The sequence below is a fragment of the Equus asinus genome, unplaced genomic scaffold (assembly GCF_041296235.1).
Source record: "Equus asinus isolate D_3611 breed Donkey unplaced genomic scaffold, EquAss-T2T_v2 contig_589, whole genome shotgun sequence".
NCBI lineage: Eukaryota > Metazoa > Chordata > Mammalia > Perissodactyla > Equidae > Equus > Equus asinus.
This window is the reverse complement of record NW_027225281.1, coordinates 68,167-90,065: the sequence shown is the minus strand read 5'-3', so window position 1 is coordinate 90,065 and position 21,899 is coordinate 68,167. Positions and strand designations below refer to the sequence as shown.

At 38.0% G+C, this 21,899-nt stretch overlaps 2 protein-coding genes across 2 annotated transcripts in view; one reads left to right on the top strand and one right to left on the bottom strand.

Annotated features, from left to right (window-relative positions):
- Positions 1 to 5,368: 5,368 nt before the first annotated feature.
- LOC123284024 (myelin-associated neurite-outgrowth inhibitor-like) lies at positions 5,369 to 5,986 on the bottom strand. Its single transcript, XM_044766542.2, has one exon. The coding sequence runs from the start codon at positions 5,984 to 5,986 to the stop codon at positions 5,399 to 5,401; it is 588 nt and encodes a 195-aa protein (XP_044622477.2). The 3' UTR covers positions 5,369 to 5,398.
- A 215-nt stretch (positions 5,987 to 6,201) lies between these two features.
- The window catches only part of LOC139039780 (uncharacterized), a 37,852-nt gene continuing 22,154 nt past the window's right edge, over positions 6,202 to 21,899 (top strand). The window contains exon 1 of the mRNA XM_070503663.1: positions 6,202 to 6,261. Coding sequence (XP_070359764.1) covers positions 6,202 to 6,261 — 60 coding nt within the window. The remainder of the gene's footprint in view (positions 6,262 to 21,899) is intronic.

Here is a 21,899-nt window from a genome sequence, read left to right as displayed (position 1 = left end):
CAGCGCAAGATTATATTCATCGTCTTCTACGTAGGCTTCTACCTTCCCAGCTACTTAAAGACAGCGTTTGGATTGAAACATGTTTGAGGCCTCCCACAATCTCTGCACCCCCATTTTTTCTTGTGCTAATTTGAAAGAAAGTATTTGGATCCAATAAATGTTTAAGATAATAATAACATAATTATCATTATTATAACATTATAAAACAGATGTTAATAATACTCCAAATAATTAATTATGATTTGGAAAGTCACAATTTTCTAACATACTGTATGGCGCTTAGTCTTTGTGTATCTTATTAAAGGGTGCAAAATTCATAGCTAATTTTTATTACCCCTTACCTCCATGCGCTCTTCATTTTCTCCATATTATAACAGCTTTTTATATTTCTTACCTTCTTTTCTTTGTCACATACTGGGCAGATATCTCATTATTGTCTTCTAGTAAACTAAATTTTTATTGGGCTATGTTGATTCTAGAATGCGTCCCATTTATTTTATTTTTTATTTCAGTGCATATATTTTACGTTTCCAAGTTTCTGGTTTTGTTTATTTTGCATTCATTTTTCTCCTTTCATCCTTCCTGATTTGTTTCAAAATTTCCTGTTCTTTTAAAATGGAAGTTATACTTCTATTTCATTAAATTTCAAGTGTGCATGTGTATGTTGCAAGACTTTTCTTATCCACAATATAAATTCCACCTGTAACAAGTTCCTATTTCTATGGTAGTTTGGGGTTATTTTTTTTTTTAACATTAGACTCAACTATTTGGATCTCTCTCTCTGTGTCACGCAAATACACAGACAAACTCACTTACACATTATATTCTGTCTCCCACCATCTGTGCTTACCCTTTCTGTCTAGCAGCTTATAACTTCCTCTCAGCAGATATCTGGGGTTCAAACTCAAAACTGGTTCCCATGATTCATGACTTGAGTTGTGTTCCCCATTCAGATATTGTGGACATAGCAGGTCCACAGCCAGAAGACAGTTTGTCTTATTTCCTTTGCAGTAATACTGAGCCTTTCTCCTCAAATTCCTGACCTCAAAACTTCCCATTAAAAGCTTAACCACAGATATCAGTTTGATTAATATGTATTAGCCCTTTGCAAAAGGCAAAAGCCCACCACGTCCTCCGACATCACATAAAGGGTCTTGCTCCAGTTCATCTCTATCTCTGGGAAGCTGCTGCCCTCTGCCCCAGTGACAGAGCCTGTAGTTCAGATCCACCCATTCTGCAACATTTCACCTGTTTCAGATCTGCAGATTTATTTAACTAGAGTTTCTTGTCACAGAAAACTTTTCTCCAAACGTGTAAATACACATGTATTTGATATGCATACTATTAGTCTTTGGGGTGTGTCTGGAGCAGAAATTGTTTAAGATTCTTCCACAAGTTGGTCCAAATTTATGCACTTTTTTTGTCGCATCTACAGTAATATGTCCTCCATCATCTTTTTGCTTGTTTGGGATCCCACAACCATGATGCTAAGTTTATCATCATTCTGGTGAGAATAAAGTAATATTTTATTGCTGTCTATGGATTAGGTATGGAAGTGATCATCTCCTCCCGTATTTGTTAGCCATTGGACTTCCCATTGCTGTGAATGTTCAAATCAACTGCTGATTTCCGGTCTACTTTGGTGCAAATGTTATTGAGTGCTTGCCATATTTAGGTTATTTCTGGAACGCAGTGAGTGGATCATTTGCTTAACAGAAGCAGGTCTGTGTTTGCAAGTATATCGAGAGTGGGATGACAATAGTGTACTCATTAATATGGTGAAGTAGAACCACAAGGTGAAGTCTCCTTAGTGGTTTTGTGCTGATTTTTGAAACTTTTAAAATTAAAATTATTTTAATTCTTATTATAAAATATATTGTACACACAAGAGAATACATCTTATTAATATTTACACATTTAAAATAAAATGTAATAACCTGTGATCATCACATATATAGGAAATATACATCAGCAATCCATTCAAACCCCTGGTGGCCTCTTCCTACATTTCCCAGAGAGCTACATTTTTAAATTTGTTTCAGTCAATCCTTTGGTTTCTTTATAACCTTATCGTAAGTGTTTGTATCTTCAAATATGTGTGTGTCTCTTTTGAGCTTTATATTCAAAGAATCACACTGGAAGTGTTCTTTTGTCTTTTCTTTTCTTGCCTTTTGTCCTGGGATATGCTGATGTGCTGATGTTTATAAATCACTTAAAAGGATAATAACTTCTGTATAGTTTTATGTTGTTTAAACACAATCTACTCAGGTCTTTTTCCTCTAATTTTCTGCAATTACAAATAAGAGTTCAATGAGTGTATCTGGACAAGTCTCCTTGTGAAAGTAGAAATTGTTTTACAGTGAACACTTAAGACAAAAATAAATGATTGTAGAACCTTTACCAGGTAATTCCTGTTTATTTTTCAGTGATTGCACAGATTTATACTTCTACCCCCAATGCATCCGAGTTCACTGTGCTTCACATCATTGTCCAAACCTGGTCCGTTCGCTCACTTGAGTATTTGACAAAAAAATAGCAGGTGTGGAATACTACCTAATGCTTTCATTTTCATTTCCATAATTATTAATTATACTCAGTGGTATTTGATATGTTTATTGGTCATCCACAATTTCTGTTACACTATTGTTCATTCCTTTTGCACACTTTTTTTCTAGTGGGTTGTTTGCCTTTGTTTTGATGGTTCCTAAAGATTTCATATATATTTGCTTGCTGATTCAGTCACTCATCCACCTGTCTAGGTGACCTTTCCCTTTGAATGGCTCTTAAACATCTCCGACATCATAAGTCCAAACCTGTATCCTGATCCCCCATCCCATACTGCCCCAGCACCTCCTTCCTCAGTACTTTGAATGGCAGTGACTTTTTTCAGCGCCTCAAGCCCAAAGCTTTGAGGTCACCCATGAGGGTTCTCACTGCACACACTCTGTGTCCCGTCCACCAGCTTTTCTGTTGGTTCTACCTCCAAACACACCCAGAATCTGGTGACTTCTCAGGACCTCCACAGCTACCACTCTGCTCTGAGCTGCTCATAACTTTCACTCGAATTTCTGAAATGTTTGCCTAATCTCCCTTCTTCAGTCCATGTCCCTCAGCAACCTACCCTCAACAGAGTAGCCCGAGTCCTATGTGAGAGTCAGATCATGGCACTCCCCAGCTCAAAGCCCTGCAACAGCTTCCCAGCAACCTTGGAGCCAAAGCCATGGTCCCCATGAAGGCCTCCAGGACCCTACCAGTGTAGGTCCTACTTACCCTCTGACCTCATCTCTCACTGCTCTCACCTTCTCCTCTTCCTTCCAACCAAACAGGCATCCATGTGATTCTAGAACACACTGTCCACAGTCATGCCTGAGGGCTGGTGCACTTGGAGGTTCCTCTTACTAGACTGCTCTTTCTCCAAGAATCTATGGGGTGAATTCCCTCATTTCTTTCCAGTCTGTGCTCCAAAGGTAGCTACTCAGTGGGGCCTAGCATGAGCTCCCCACTATCACCCCCGTCACTCTTGATGGGCCTCACTTTTGTCCCACTTTTCCTTTCACTGTAGCACTGATGATCTTCTAGCATACAATAGAATTTACCTATTTATTATGTTTACGTTTAGTATCTGCCTTTCCCACACACACATGCACTCAACCTAAAATATAATGCACCCATAAGCATTTTTGTCTTTGTTCTTCACTGATGCATCCAAAGTGCTGAGGACATTGCTTGCCATATTGTACTTGCATTCAACTGGGTAGATACTAGTTGAAGGACAAATAAAAGTCACGTATATAGAGGAGCACACACAAGTGTATATGGTGATGAGTATAGGAAACTCGGGATCCAACTACTTAGGAATAAATTCGGACAACATTGACAGGCTCTCCCATTTGCTGTATTTTTGGGAAAATAACTGAAGCTTTTAGTTTCCTTATTGCAAAATTGAGCATAAAATATATCAGTGTTGCCACGGAATAGCCAGATGAGACCATAATTATTTTGTTTTGTAAGGCATTCTTTTGAGAAAGTTTAGAATTTTCTCTTTACCTTTCATGGTCTTAAACTTTACAAATATGCCCATGTGTAGATTTTTTTTACTATATTATGTTTGGCATTGCATATCAATTTTGAGGGGGAAATATAATCTTGCTTCAAATGGGAAAAAAATTTCATTATTTCTTCAAATATCTCCTCCTGTGCATTTACTTATTTACTTTATTTTGGTGATGCTTATTATGTTAAAGCAATTTGTTTACCTGGATGTTGTCTGAGAGGGTTACACTGTGTGACAATTCAGCAGAATAATCAGTAACTGGTTATGTCTGTTCTGTTAATTAGCACTTTTTTTAGTTATATATTCTTTAACAATTAATTTTTGTATGTAGCATTTTCATCCAGTTTTTCTTATACTTTTTTTCCCTTTGTGTTTCTTATAAAATCTTCATCCTTAACTTCCAGAACCTGTTTACTGTTTGTTTTAAATTTTACTTTATGGTAAATTAATCATTTTTTATATGGCAGAAGACTTTTGTTTTACTTTATTTTTAGTTTGTTTTTCTCAGATATCTCTTAATTCCCCAGATATATTGCCTAACATTCCTGTAAATGTATTTCTGTGACTAAATATTAAATGCAGGCCGCAATTTATGTCCCTTCTACCATATGTCTTCAGTCATATCCTACAAGTTTGAAAAGTATCTCCTTCTTTTTCATACATCTTGATATATTTCTTTTTACATCTTCCTAAACCTATAGCAATTTAGAAGACTTGTTCTCAATTTCTAAGTGCAGAATTCTTTCTTATTTTTTCCTTATAAATATTCAATTTATTTTAACTTATTTAAGGGTTGTAATCAATAGTCACTTAATAAATTGTGTATTTGTATAGCTGAGTTACTCAAAATCTTTACATCTTTCGTTTTTTTTTTTTGCTCTATGAAGAAATTCGCTTTAACACGTACAACTTTAAGACTTGGCATACGTTACAACAGTGCATTAGGGATACAAGCTATAAAACACTTCCCATTCCTTTGGATTTTGCATATGATGGGTTTGCATCAGTCACTGCAGGTAGATTGAGCAAGCTTTGTTTTTGTGTTTGTTTTTTAAACATGCATTCAACTAGATGTGATTCTGAATAGATTAATACTCCGTTTTTATCATTATAGTTAGCTAAAAAATTGCCAGGCAGCCCACAAAACAGGATTTGCTGTAAGAACAACCCAGAGTCAGCTGGAGACTCATGGCGCTGGGACCTGCCGGGCGGGCCGCAGGAGTGCTAGCTAAGTGTCAGAGCATTAGGAAGAAAGTCCGGGCTGGAGGCGCCAGGCCTGCAGCACCAGCTGTGGAACCTCCATTATGTGACCGCACAGCTCCATCCTCAAACATCGCAGGGTGATCACCACTGAGGGGGCACGTAGCTGTAGGTGGGTGTTCCGGGGGCCTGATATGTGGGCACCGTGACTGGGTGAGGGGCGACAGGAGTTGGGGAGTGGGCAGTCAGCAGGGTACCTGCTGACATCGCCATAGTGGTCCCAGCCACCATGCCCATGGTGACCCCGTTGCCTGTAGGTGGAGGGATAGGTGCAGGGTACACCGTCGCCGGCATGCCATTGGGCTGCACCACCGTGGTGTGGTGGATGACGTGAGGAGGTGCTGCGTACAGGGGTTGTGTGCAGTATGTGCCTTGCTGTGCGTATGGGCTCTGCTGGGGGTAGGCACTTCGCACGGGGTACACGGCGGTCTGGTAGGGGTTGGGGGAGGAGGAGTATGGTGGCACTGCCCCACTGGTGGGGGAACAGGACACTTTGTAAGGTGTGCCAGGAGTGTAACCTGTTTGGAAGGTGGGGTTCGTTCCAGTGTACATGTTGGGGGAGTAGGCGGGAGCCGCTGCTGTGTAGCCCGTGGGGAAACCAGCTGGATAACCAATTCCTTTGGCATTTGCATAGGGAACCCCAGAGGAACCAGGGCTATAAATAGGATTCATGATTTCAAGAACATGACATCCACAACCAAGGCTAAGACAGGAGTCCAGATCAGCGCTGTCCAACAGCACTTTCTGCAGCGATGAAGCTCTTCTCCATGTGGGCCGTCCGATAAGCACCCATCAGCTAAAGTAACAATCGCTCCCCGCGCCGCGCGGGCGGCCTGGGCCTCGCTGACCAGCTCGCCGGCCGGGGGAGCGCCGCGAGGCCTGCTCCGATGCGGGGCCCGAGCCGCCAGGGCCAGTCTCCACCGCCGCCGCCGCCGCCGCCGCCGCGGGCCTCTCCCCTGCTCCGCGCCCGGCCCGCCTCTCCGCAGCCCGCGCGACCCGCCCACGCTGCTACATCTTTTGTTTTTATATATTCTTTGATATTTTTGTTTTTCTCCCAACATTGGAGTATGAAAATTATTTTATAAATGAATAAGTTGAAAGACTTATATACAGTCAATGCTCATATTTCTATCTTCATTTAACTGTTTTTTATTTATCACATAACTATATATTTATGAATGCCTTTCTCCATTTAGTCCATTTTATTTATTTTATTTGTTTCAAAGTGAATTTCAGACACTGGTACACTTTAGCCCCTGAACATCTGAGGATAGATATATAATATTAACTAATTAGAGTTGTTTGCTTATTTTTAAATTTTATTTCTATATTTTCAATTAAAAAAATTGGTATGTGAAACTACATATGCTATATTTTTACTTAAATACAGTCAGATACACAAATTTAAATGTACCACTCAATGAATTCTGGCAAATGCATACACCCACGTAGTGTGTTGAATTTATCCTGCAGAAAATTTCTTCCTCCTACGCCCATTCCCGTTAATCCTTGCCCCAAACCCCAGAAGTTTCCACATTGTTCTGACTTTTTACCACCTTGGATTAGTTTGTTTTCTGGGCGTTTATACTAGTGGAGTTCTATGGCATCCAGTTTTGAGTAAGAGTTCTGTCATTCTACATGTTTTTGAGATTCACCCATGTTGTTTGTATAAATACTTGATTTGTTGTTGTTGTTTAATTTAAACTCTTTTCTTTTGAGAGGTAATCTTAGATTCATATGCTATTGTAAGATATAATGCAGAGAGATACTAAGTAACTTTTACCCATCTTTCCTCAAGGATGACATCTTATAAAACTAAAGTACAATAATTATAACCAGCACAGAGACATTGATAAAATTTCTCAATATTTCTCAGATTTTCCTAGTTTTACTTTTCTCGAAAGTATGTGTGTGGGTGTGTGCGTTTAGTTCTATGTAAGTTTATTATGAATGTAGGTTAGAGTGTCCTCCACTGCGGTCAAGATACAGATCAGGTTCATTACCATGAGAGTCCATCAGTTTGCCATTTACTGCCACACCAACACACCCTCCCCTAATTCGTGGAAATCATTAATTTATTCTCAACTCTATAATTCCATCATGAATTACATGAATTTATGTATATTACATAAATATTATATGAGAGGAGTTTTATACACTATATAATTTTTCAGGATTGGCTTTTTTTCACTGAGCATACTTGTCTGGAGATTCATTCAAGTCATTGAATGTAACAATTCCAAAAACTTAGACCATTTTTAATTAATTTGTTTTTATGTTGGAAATGGAAACATCTTGTATATTTTTTAACACTAGAAAAGAGGGGACTGGTGAAAGAGAAAGTTGACAAATATAAAGTTATTACCATGCAAGCTGTAGTTGAAATTATTCTGTTTAATATAATAAATTTATATAATAAATTTAAAAATCTCAAACTACACTTCCACATACTAAACTTTTGAGGTGGAATGAAAATAGTTAATAAGAGAAATTTTATAGGAGCTAATGTCTGCATAAAAAAAAACCTTAAATAAACAACCTAACCTTGAAGTTTCCAAAGAACTAGTAAAAGAATAAATTAAGTCCTAAGTTTGTAGTAGAAATAAATAAAACTGAGACTAAAAACAATAAAAGAGATCAATTAAACTGAGAAATGCTTTTTTTTAAAGGTAAACAAAATTGGCGAAAATTTGGCTGGACTAATCAAGAAAAAAAAAGAGGGGTCAAAAAATACAATCAAAAATGAAAGATTACACATTACAAATGATACCACAGAAATAAAAAAGCACATTACATATTATTATGAACAACTATATGCTAACAATTTAGATGATCTGGAAGAAATGGATGAATTTCTAGAAATGTAAAATCTACCAAGACTGTCATGAGGAAACAGAAATGATATCTACATATACAATGTAATATTATTCAGCCATAAAAAAGAGTGAAATCTTGCCATTTGTGACCATGTTGTTGGACCCTGAGAACATTATGCTAAATACAATAAGTCAGACAGAGAAAGACAAATACTGTAGGATCTCTCTTATATGTGGAATATATCTATACAAACACACACTATTTATACACACTATGAACTATACACCATGTATATACTCTATAATATGTATGCTAGATATGTATGCTATATACTATAGAAAGATCGATCGATAGATAGATACAAGCTCATGGATACAGAGACCAGACTGGTGGTTGCCAGGGGTGGGAGGAAGGAGATGGGAGAAATAGTTAAATTGCTGTTTGTTTTTGTCTCGTTTAAATGAATTGAACAAAAAAGTAGAAATAAAAAGAAGTAGAAAATCCAAACAGACTAATATCAAGGAATAAGATTGAATTAGTAATCAAAAATCCTCCAACAAATGAAAGTCCAGGATCAGATGGCTTCACTTGTGAATCTGACTAAACAATTAAAGAAGAATTAACACCAATCCTTCTTAAACTGTTTCAAAAAACGGAAGAGAAAGGAGCACTTCCGAACTCATTTTATAAGACCAGACTTATCCTGATAGCAAAGCCCAATTAGGACACTAGAAGAAAAGAAAATTACAGGCTAATATTGCTGATAAACATAGATGCAAAAAGTCTCAAAAATTAGCAAACTGAATTCAACAGCATATTAAGAGGATCATATACCATAATCAAGCAGGACATATCCCTGCGATGAAAGGATGTTTCAATATGTGTAAATCAATAAATGAGACATTAACAAAATGAAGAATTAAAATCATACAATCATTCCCACAGCTAACATCATACTCAACAGAAAAAGCTGAACACTTTCTCTCTGAGATTAAGAACAAGACAAGGGTGCCACTCTTGCCACTTCTAATTAACATAGTACTAAAATCCTAGCCAAAGAAATTAGGAAAGAAAAATAAATAAAAGGCATCTGAATAAGAAAGGATGAAGTAAAATTTTCTCTGTTTGTAGTTGACATGATCTTACATATAGTAAACCCTAAAGACTCCACAAAAAACTGTTAAAACCAATAAATGAATTCAATAAACTTGCAGGATATAAAATTAATATGCAAAAATAAGTTACATTTCTATACACTAACAATACACTACCTGAAAAAGAAATTAAGATCTCATTTACAATAGCATCAAAAAGAATAAAATATTTAGGAATAAATTTACTAAAGGAGGTGAAAATCTGTACACTGAAAACTATGAAATATTGGTAAAAGAAACTGAAGAAGACTCAAATAAGCTGAAAGGTATCTTGTGCTCAAGCATGGAAAGAATCGATGCTGTTATAATGTTCGTTATACCCTAAATGATCTACAGATTCCAAGCAATGCTTATCAACATCCAATGGCATTTTTCCAAGAAATAGAAAAAAATCTTAAAACTTGCATGGAACCCATAAGACCCCAAATAGCTACAGCAATCTTGATCAAGAACAAAGCTGATTTCAAGCTGTGTTACAAAGATATAGTAATCAAAACCATATGGTAATGGTATAAAAAAGACATAGGCCACTAAAAACGAAAAAAGAGAACAGAAATAAACCTGACTAACATTTTTACAAAGGCACTAAGAAGGGGCTGGCTCCATGGCCGAGTCATTAAGCTTTGCCAGCTCAGGGTTCTGCCAGTTCGGATCCTGGTTGTAGACCTAGCACCACTCCTCAGGCCATGCTGAGGTGGCGGCCCACACAGCACAACCAGGGGACCTACAACTAGAGTACACAACTATGTACTGGGGGCTTTGGGGAGAAGAAAAAAGAAGATTGGCCACAGATGTTAGCTCAGGTGCCAATCTTTGAAAAAAAAAGGCACTAAGAATACACAGTGGCGAAGGGATTGTCACTTCAATAAATGATGTTGAGAAAACACAATATCTGCATGTAAAAGAATGAAATTAGACTCCATATTATACCATGTACAAAAATCAACTCAAAATGGATTAAAGACTTACAAGTAAGACTTGAAGCTAACAACTTTTAGATGAAAACAGAGAAAAACTCCTTGACATTGTTCTTGGCCATGACCTTGTGGTTTTGACACAAAAAGTATAGGCAAAAACAGAAAAATATAAACAAATGGAACTACATCAAAGTGAAAAGTTTCTGCATGGCAAAAGAAACAATCAACAAATAAAAAGGTACTCTATTGAATGGGAGAAAATATTTGTGAATCATACATACCGTAAGAGATTACTATCCAAAATATATAAGAAGCTCATACAACTCAAAAGTTAAGTAAATAAATAAATAACCTGATTAAAAAACACTCAAAAGACATAAATAGACATTTTTCCAAGGAAGATACACAAAAGGCCAACAGACATGTGAAAAGATGCTCAATTTCACCAATCATAGGGAAAATGAAAGTCCAAACCACAATTAGACATCACCTCAAATCTGTTAAGATGGCTACTATCAAAAAGTCCAAATACATCATATGGGTGAAGATTTAGAGAAAGGTGACCACTTGAACACTGTTGCTGGGAATGTAATTGATCAGCCGTTATGGGAAACACTATGAAATTTCCTTAAAAAATTAAAAATGCAACTACTAGGGGCCAGCCCAGTGGTGCCACAGTTAAGTTCACATGTTCTGCTTCAGCGGCTTGCGGTTTGCCAGATAGGATCCCAGTTGTGGACCTATACATTGCTTGTCAAGCCGTGCTGTGGCAGGTGTCCCACATATAAAGTAGAGGAAGATGGGTATGGATGTTAGCTCAGGGCCAGTCTTCCTCAGCAAAAAGAGGAAGATCGGCAGTAGTTAGCTCAGGGGTAATCTTCCTCAAAAGAAAAAAATCATTAAAACTCAAAAAAGTAGCACAAATCTCCCTGGTAATGGTAAATGGATAGCCATAGTTAAATCTGCAATATGGTAATAGTGGTGTATAACTCACAACTCTAGTTTACAAGGTAAAAAAGTCAACATGGCAAAAATAACCAAAAATTCAATAATCTGTCATTAGTTACACAATACTAAAAAAATTTCAATTGTAGCAGCAAAAATCTAAAATTTGAGGAGGAGAAGAAACCAAAATATAAAGAATGTAAAATATATTGATGTTAAATTGTTAACAGTTCAAAACAGGATGTTATAAGTTTAAGGTATTTTATGTAAGCCTCATGGTAATCACAAAGAAAAATCTCATAGTAATTCTTCAAAAGAACATGATAAAAAGTCAAAGCATACAGTTACCAAAAACCTGAAAACACAAAAAAAGGACAGCAGGAAAAGGAAGAGAAACAAGGAACAATGGATATATAAAACAGCCAGAAAACAATTAATAAAATAGCAATAGTAAGTCCTACCTATATATAATTACTTAAAATTTAATATAAATTAAACTCTTCAATCAAAAGATAAAGAAAGGGTGAATGGATAAAAACAAGACCCAGTGATATGCTGCCTACAAAACACTCATCATAATTTTAAGGACACACATAGGCTGAGAGTGAAGGGATGAGAAAAGACATTTCAGCAAAAGTTAAACAAAAAAAGAAGTGGTAGCTATACTTATCACAGACAAAATAGACTTTAAACTAAACATGATCAAAAGAGATAAGATTATTACATAATGATAAAGGGATCAACACGTCAAGAAGATAGAACAATTGTAAATATTTATGCACCCAAGATCTGAGTAGCTAAATATATAAAACAAAAACTAACAGACCTAAAAAGAGAAAGAAACAGCAATACAATAATTATTGGGGACTCTAATACCACATTCTCAACAACAGATGGATCATTCAGACAGAATCAATAAGAAAACAGTAAATTTGAGCAACAGTATAGATCAAATGGACCTAACAAACATATAATGAACATTCTGTCCAGCAACAGCAGAATACACATTTTCTCAAGCTCACGTGAAATATTTTTCAACATATCATATGTTAGGCCACAAAATAAGTCATAGTAAATTTAGGAAGATTGCAATCATCCAACTATCTTCTCTGACCACAATGGCAAGAAACCAGCAATCAAAACAAGAGGAAAACTGGAAAATCCAAAATCCCATGGAAGTTAGATAACATTATCCTGAAGAACCAATGGATCAAAAAAGAAATCAAAGAGGAAATAAGAAAGTTTCTTGAGACAAATGAAAATGGAAACACAACATACCAGAATTTATGGGAAGCAGCAAAAAGAGTTCTAAGAGGGAACTTCAAAGCAATGAGCCCCTACATTAAGAAGCAAGAAAGATCCCAAATAAATGACCTAATTCTACATCTTTAGGAACAAGAAAAAGAACAAATTGAGCCCAAAGTTAGCAGAAAAAAAAAGAAAATCATAAAGATTAGAGCAGAAATAAATTAAAGAGGACAGAAAAACAATACAAAAGATTAACCAAACTGAGTTGATTCTTTAAAAAGATAAACAAGCTCTTAGCTAGATTAACCAAGGAGAAAAGAGAAAGAACCCAAATCAAGAAAATTATACATTAGAAAGGAGTTAGCCTAGATTCACCAAGAAAAAAAAGGCTCAGATAACGAAAATCAGAATTAAAAGAGAAGACGTTACAACTGATACCACAGACATTCAAAGGATCAAAACAGGTTACTATGAATATCTATATGTCAACAAACTGGACAACCTAGAAGAAATTAAAAAAAAAATTCTTAGAAACAACTTACCAAGAACAAATCAGGAAGAATTAAAAAATATGAATAAACCAATTACTAGTGAGGACATTGAACCAGTAATTAAAAATCTCCCAGCAAAGAAAAGCCCAGGATCAGATAGTTTCACTGGTGAATGGTACCAAACTTTAAAAAAGTCCTTCTCAAATTCTTCCCCAAAACTGAAGAGAAGTAAACACTCTCAAACTCATTTTACAAGGTCAACATTAACCTGATACCAAAACCAGAAATAGATATTACTAGAAAAGAAAATTACAAGCCAATATCCCTGATGAATATCGATGCACGAATTATCAATAAAATACTAGTAAACTGAATCCAGCAGCGCATTAAAAAGATCATTCACCGTGTTAAAGTTGGGTTTACCCCTGGGATGCAAGAGCGTTTCAACATATGCAAATCAATCAATGTGGTGCATCACATTAATAGAATGAAAGAAAAGAATCCTGTAATCATCTCAATAGACACAGAAAAAGCATTTGACAAAATTTAGCATCCATTCATAATAAAAACTCAACAATTTAAACATGGAACATATCTGAACATATTAAAGGCCATATATGACAAGTCCACAGCTAACATCATACTCAATAGCAAAAGGGTGAAAGATTTTTCTCTAAGATTAGAAACAGGACCAGAGTGCTCACTCTCACCACTCCTATTCAACAGAGTACTGGAAATCCTAGCTAGAGCAATCAGGCAAGAAGAAGACACAAAAATTATCAGAATTGGAAAGAACGAAATAAAATTGTTCCTAGTAGCATATGACATGATCTTATATAGAGAATATTTTAAAGATCCAACCAAAAATCTGTTAAATCTAATCAATACATTGAGTAAAGTTATAGGATACAAAGTTAATATACAAAAATCAGTAGCATTTCTTACACAAACAGTAAAATTTCTGAAAAAGAAACAAAGACATTGATCCAATTCACAATAGCATCAAAAACAATAAAATACTCAAGAACAAATTTAACTAAGGAGGTGAAAGATCTCTGCTGAAAACTACAAAACATTGATGAAGGAAATCAAAGAATGCAAGTGGAAAAGTATTCTGTGTTCATGAATTGGAAGAATTAATATTGTTAAAATGTCAACATTATCAAAAGCTATCTATAGATTCAGTGGAATCACTATCAAGTTTCTAATGGCGATTTTTACAGAAATAGAAATAATACTCCTAAAGTTTACATGGAATGACCAAAGACCCCAAATAGCCAAAGAAATTCTGAGAAAGAAGAACAAAGCTGGAAGAATCTCAGTTCCAGATTTCAAGATATAGTATAAAGCTATCGTCACCAAAATATTACAATACTGGCATAAAAACAGACGAGTAGAAGAGCTTTGAGAGCCCAGAATACACCCAAGCTTGTGTGGTCAACTAATATCTGACAAGTTAGCTGAGAATGCTCCATGGTGAAAAGACAGTCTCCTCAATCAATGGTGCTGGGATGATTGCATATTCACATTTAAAAGAATGGAACTGAGCTCATGTCTTACACCACTTGCAAAAATTAACTTGAAATGGATTAGGCTTAAATGTAGGACCTGAAACAATGAAATTCCTAGAAGAAAACTTAGGAATAAATCTCCTTGACACGGATCTTGCAATAAACTTTTGTATATGGATTTTTTTGACGCATAAAGCACAGGAACAAAATAAAAAATAAACAAGTGGGACTGCATCAAACAAAAAAGCTTTTGCATGGCAAAAGAAACCATCAACCAAGTGAAAAGACAACACTTGGAATTGGAAAAAATATTTGCAAACCATGTATCTGATAAAGCATTAATATCCAAAACATAAAAACTCATACAACTCAGTGGCAACAAACAATGAAATTAAAAAGTGGGCAAGGGATCTGAATAAACATTTGTCCCAAGAAGATATACGAAAGGCCAACGTACATAAAAATATGCTGAACCTCACTTGATATTAGGAAAATGCAAAGGAAAATCACAAGGAGATATTATCTCATGCCTGTCAGAATGACCGTGGTCAAAAAGACAACAGTTAAGAGATACTGACCTGGATGTGGAGAAAAAGGAATGCCTGTGCCCTGTTGGTGAGATTGTAAATTGGTACAGTCGCTGTGAAAAACAGTATGGAGGAGTCTCAAAAATTAAAAATAGAACTACATTATAATTCAGCAATTTCACTTTTGATAATATATCCAGAAGAATAAAAGCATAAACCCAAAGTTAAAATAATACTCCGAAGTAACCCCATTGTTAGCCTCCAATATGGTTCTTTTTGCTTATCATCACCTAGAATATCAATACAGATTACAAGATATCCTGCTAAAACTGTATGCTAATTAGTTTCATATTTGGAGATGTCTTATAAATGTCATGGCAATAAAATATTCTTTTATATTTTGATTTTAATACTCAACTTCAGGTCTGTGTTCTTCGTTTAGGTTCATTAATGCTGCTCTGTTTGTGATTATCAATTTTATAGAATATTCCATTGCACGTTTTGCACTATTCCTTGTATTAAACTAAAAAGTCGAATCTAGTACACAGGGTATCAAGTCTTGAGGCACATTTTTCCCCAAAATAGTTCTCTCCAATTTACACAAACTCCAGCAGTGTTAGAATTTTAATTGTTGCCAAAGTAATGTGTGGGCATACTTGAATCCCTCCTTGTTTGTTCACATTTGCATCACCTTGACCTCTAGTGAGCTTGACATGCTTTTAAAATGTCTGCTAACATTTTGATCTTCCTCTTCTGTGAATTGCATGTTGGTATCCATTTCTCTTTTCCTATTTATTTAGTTATTCATCTTTCCCTATTGAATTTTTTGGAGTTTTAAAAGGCTTGTTCTTTATACCAACCCTTTTTCCATCACGTATGTTGTCTATATTTTCTTCTGATATGTCTTTTGTGTTTTGACTTTGAATATGTTGTCTTAGTTGTTATTGCTGCTGATTGCAATAATTATGTTAATATGCACTTAAATATTGAGGGAAAACCTCCTCATCTTCAGCTCTCTGCCGGCACCATGAAGCCCATCATAAACATCACTCGGCCTACCTGGGACGGACACCATGACCTGAAAAAGAGATGGTGGTGGGGAGGGGGTGAGACGGGAAATGGAGTCCAGTTGTGTTACTAAGCCCCGACTTCTGAACCAGTCTTCTCTGTAGGGATTTTAATTCAACTTGGCAGTTTGGGCTCATTCATGCCCCTCTTCTCACTGGTCACACTCTGGCATACTGCCGTATGAGGTTCACTCTGGGTGGAAGGTCCTTCTTTAGGTTTAGAATGACAGTTCTTCCATCCTGGGAAAAAATGAAGCCTATTAAAGGAAAATGCCACAGATGAAATTATTTTTGTGGCAAAAAGAGGGGAGATCATGCATGCATGTATGAATACCTGCTAATGTACTCCATTCACGTGTCGAGATTCTGCCCAAATCTGAGCCCTTTTCTTGAACTAAGTGCTATGGACTGGATATCTGTATCCCCTCAAATGAATATGTTGAAATCTTAGCTGTCAGTATAATGCTATTGGGAGACACCAGGCACTTTTGTAGATGATTATGTCATAAGGAGGCAACTCTTGAAAGGGATTAATGTTGTTGTAAATGAGATGCCAGAAAGCTCCCTTACTGCTTCCACCATGTGAGGACACAACAAGACTATGGTCATCGATGAACCCTCACCAGACGTCTGATCTGCATGACCTGATCTTGTAGTTTTAGCACCCAGAACCGTGAGAAGTAAATTTTTGTTTTCTAAGCCACCCAGTCTGCAAATTCTTGTTATAGCAGCTGAATGGACTTACACCAAGGAAAGTATCCTTTGAGAGGTTGGAAAAGATCACAGCCCCCAGTACAAGGTAGACGTGCAGACATGGAAACTGTGGAATGCAGAAATTCTGCAATGTCGACAATTTGCTGCTTTGGGGCCTACTGTAGAAACAGTTCAGAGCTGGGAATGTCTGGGTCATAAGGAGAAGGTCTCTCTGATCGCTCACCAGGGGAAGCTGGTGATAACGGCCCCAAATATGCCAGAACACTAGACAAGTTCTTTCCTATGCTAAGGAAGGAGAAGTCACCACAAACCTGGAAACTATTCAGTGTATACTCCAGCACAGCTCCAAATCCAAATCTTGTCTATGGTCTTGTTTCACTCTTCCTCAAAGCTTCTCTGAAGAACAAAAGGTTCCCTCAAGTTTTGAGGGGAGGGTGAAAGCAGGGTGGTAAGCATCTTGTATAAGCTTCTCTCCCATAATCAACTTAAAAACTAGTCTCAGAAACACACCCAAACAGAGACAGTGGAGAAGGCAGACCCTAACCCCCCACACAGGCTCTCTGACCTCACGTAGCAGCTTAAAATCTGGTTGTCCTGGCCTCTCTCACATCACAGGACAAAGATAGTATGATAACAAGCAGGAGACACTGCTTCAAAGTCCATTCTGCAGACTGCAACTCCATCTTCCTTATAATCTGGCTATGAAATCAACTAAGGCATAATGGGAAGTGGGGGAGAAAGGTGATACATAGGTGGGGGGATGTTCCTGTTGTTGGATCTTTGCAAGCCAGCTGTTCCAGTCTGGTTCAAGCTTGCTATAAGCAGAGTATTCAGTCGGCAACCATATCCACCTGCACAGTCTTCTGGGCCACCCCTTGCCAGACCCCTTCCCTCCCATCCCCCAGGGACTTAGTGGAGGGCTCTCCCTTTTCCATACAAACGTGGCCCTTCTGCCTCAGGAAGTCATTGACTGTGCCCCTCTTCCATGAAAGAATGAATTGTACACAGCAACTGCTCAGCCTTCTCTTGAAGGATGTGAAAACACCACAGAGGACAAGCAAAGGAAACAGAGGGAGGTGTGAACTTTATGTGACTCCTTATGACAGGCCTGCTTCCCCTTGGCTGGCGAACTCTCCTATATGTGCTCCATTTAAAAATGATGTGATATTAAACATGGCAAATCACAGAGAATCAATGTTAAAACTAATGCCAACAGTTAAAACATCCAATGACGTAGCAGGATGTCAAACTAACGTGCAAAAGTCAGTAGCTTTCATGTAACAAACAGTAGCCACAGCATATAATAGATGAGTAGACCTTATTTACAATAGAAATAAGGAAAGATAAACTAAAAAAGGTTACCAAGAAATGACCTGGACCTCTATGCACAAAAGTACAAAATAACCTATAAATGCATAACAAACACAGAGACAAGATGGTCCTCTCTGCTAAGTTCAGCCATAAAACCTGGACAACCATAAAAGAAGAAATTTAGTGAGAACTCTGAAAGGTGGTAAGAAGAAGGCAAACTGACTTGGGACTTCAGGACTGGAGGAACAACACAGTGACAGGGTGTCTTACCCCCCAACTTTAGAAGGAGACCCAGATTCAGTAATCTCAGATCCTGACCTGCCAACAGAACTCAGCCCAGGTAGGCTTGTCCTCCTCCAGATGTAATGAGTCTTAGGAACTGTTCCGAATTAGCACAGCAACACTCCCAAGAGGGTCTTTGGAAAGTGTCACTAACAAAGGAAACAAAGAGAAGATTCTCCTTCCCTGTCACCCATGAGACTTTCCTCCTTTCCCTGGAGGTACCAAGCCTGCTGGGCAGCAGCAAGAGGCACTTTGCCCACTGGAGGGGACAAAATGACTTCCTCCTAGGTTTTTAGGTTCTGTGGCTGCTCTGCAGATTAAGTTTGCGTGAGACAAATTAACAAAAGAAAATAAATTGATTACACAGTAATTTAACTATGGCTTGAATTTCATAAAATATGAGACTCAAGAAGGTAGCCAGATGACTCAGATTTTTTTCAATTTTTACCAATTTATTAAAGTAATGTTTCTCTAATAAACACTAACCGCCACTTGAGTGAGATTCATAATCATTCTTGTGATTGTGTTCAAAATTAGAGACAGTTTACTTACCCCTACTGCTGTGAATAAAATCAATTTTGTCAGTGCTGTTGGCACGTCATAACTGAAAATTCCGTAAAGTTGAGATTTGGGCCTACAAAATGCTATTTAAGAGAGCAGGTAGGTCTTGACGGTAAAGACAGCATCAAAAGCTTCATCCAGGCAGTTTGCTGTGACAAAACTTCAATGCTATCGTACGTCACCTGGGATTTCTTCAAGGTCTTTTTCATTCCTCTGAGAAATGATGATTCACTTCCATCCTGCTCTGTGTGCTGCCAGCACTTTTTCTTTAATTCACTGGAAGACCAAGACCCCTCTGAAATTTCTCCAGTCATAACTACATTTGAATGTAAAAGCAGCCCACTAAAAGGTGAGGCAAGACAAGTCACTGGGATAACTCCAGCATGGGGTCCATCTTTTGTGACAGCTCCAGCTGGAAAGTGCACATGGATGTCTGTGTTGTTAAGATCAAAACTTCCAGAAACACAGGGCAGATGGTATTTCTCGGCATTGCTGCAGAGCCTGCTAATAGCAAGATGGGCAGACTCTTCTCATGATATCCCCTAGCTGAGCAGTTAGAGTTAAATGACCTTCACCATCCTTTCAACTTGCCTCCACAAATATGATTTCTCCACCTAAAGGAGACCAAGCCAAACTTATTGCCATTCCTGGTTGACTCAAATGCCCATTTTATCTATCTGGAGCCCAAAGATGTCTTTTGGAGCATAGAAATCAATCAAAGTTGGCGTTTCAGGTGGTAGGGCCAAGTAAGTGCTGTCATTGATAGATTCAGATTTTGCGTCTTCTAAGATGTTTTCTCTGTAAATTTCTTTCTCATTCACATCAAAATGGTCCAACTTGACTTCCTTATATTGTTCTTTTCCCACCTTCACAGCAACAGCTGGGCAAATGGCCCCAAACCAGCTATCCAGGGAATGACCCCCTGCCTCTCTGGTACACCTGGTGAAGATGTGAAGAGGAGTAACCTGAGAGATCTGAATCTGCTGAGGACTCAGCCCATGCTGTTCCAGTTGCTTTGGGATCAAGTGCTTGCTGGCAATCTATCTTCTCTTGTGTATACCCTGGCACCTGAATGTCCTCATTCTGTCCAAGAAGACAGGTGGAGTAGTAGCAGTGGTATTGGCGATAGTCATTAAAATAACTTGGGAGAGGTTAAAGCCCACATTTAGAGACTGATTTGTGAAGCTATGGTTTTGTTCATGATCCAATACCTCAAGCAGAGCTGCTGCAGGATCACCTGGACACAATTTTTTCTAATTTGTCAACCTCATCTAATAGAAACACCAGATTGTTAACCTCAACGGTCTTCAAGTCATTGATTGTATGACCAGGTATACTGCCAACATAGGTGTGCCTGTGTCCTCCAATGTCAGACTATTCATGTTCTCATCCAAATACAATCTTGTGGAAATCTCGATCTAGAGTCTTGGCCACAGACTTTCCCACATTGTTTTGCCAACTCTAGGAGGGTCAGCAAATCAAAGAATGGGCCCTTCAGATTGGTTTTCAGCTGTTTGACAGCCTAATATTCCAAAATTCTTTCCTTCAAGTTTTCAAGGCAAAATGCTTATTATTCAGAAGAATTTAGGCTTCTTGAATGTCTGGATGGTCAGTTGTACTTTTGTTCCAGAAAGTTCCACCATAAATTCTAAATAATTTCTAATCTGAACATATTCTGGCATTGCTTGCAGCATCTTTTTAGTCTTTTTCTCTTTTTGACACAGACCTAATGGGCTTCTTCTGACATATTGGATGCTCACTTTTTTTTCTAGCATGACAATATCATGATTATCTTCTTCCTCATGTTCATCTTTTAAAGTACCTAGGATGCTGGCCAGCCCAGGGGTGTAGCAGTTAAGTGCTCACGTTCCGCTTCAGCAGCACAGGGTTTGCAGGTTCGGATCCCGGGCATCGCTTGGCAAGCCATGTTGTGGTAGGCATCCCACATATAAAGTGGAGGAAGATGGGCACGAAGGTTAGCTCAGGGCCAGTCTTCCTCAGCAAAAAGAGGAAGATTGGCAGCAGATGTTAGCCCAGGACTAATCTTCCTCAAAAAGTAAAAGAAAAAAATAAAGTACCTAGGATGTGTGAAATCCTATTGAGGCATATTCATATAATGCATTTATTATCATCCTTCTTGCTTTTTCTGTTTTGTTATTATTATTATATTTTTAGGAAGATTAGCCCTCATTAACATCTGCCACCAATCCTCCTCTTTTTGCTCAGGAAGACTGGCCCTGTGCTAACATCCATGCCCACCTTCCTCTACTTTATATGTGGGACTCCTGCCACAGCATGGCTTGATGAGTGGTGCATAGGTCTGCACCCAGGATCTGAACTGGCGAACGTTGGGCCACTGAAGGAGAACACGCAAACCTAACCACTGTGCCACCAGGCCGGCCCCATGTTTTCCGTTTTTTTTTAAAGCAATTTCAATTCTTGCATTTGTTTCACAAGCAGTGGTATCATCATCTTGGACAGTTTCCTCCAGAGTCACGGTATCTACAATTTGGAGCGTTTCTGTTGCTTGTTTGGATAAGTGATGTCAGAATGTCTAGTAAATCTTCCCTAGGAGAACTGTCTAAAAGACGTCTCAATTTAGCAACTGCAGGGACATGTATATTCAACATTTCAATCGATAGTAGTTCATTTTTGTAGAACTCTTCTGATAATTCTCCCAGCTTCTCTTTAGTTTTACAGGTGTTGAAAAATCCCTCAAGTCAGTCCAACAGTTCCACTTTAACGACAGGATATGACTTCTCTTTTAAATCTGTACCATCTGCAAAGAGCACAGGCGTGTGGTCAACAAAAGTGAGAGGGAATTTGGCTGGGTACTGCCCACAATCTGAACCATCAGTGCAGCTGCCCCAATCCTGTGCAGTGGTGGCAGATCCTGAGTATTGCTGGCCAGGTAGGTCATGCTGGGGATGAGACTTAGGATGGTGCTCTGCAGCCCTCGAGCAGGCAGCTCCACACCAGCTGCCAGTTGCAAGTCCAGTCCACACTGGGTGCACATGGGGGAGCTTGGAAGCAGGAAGCC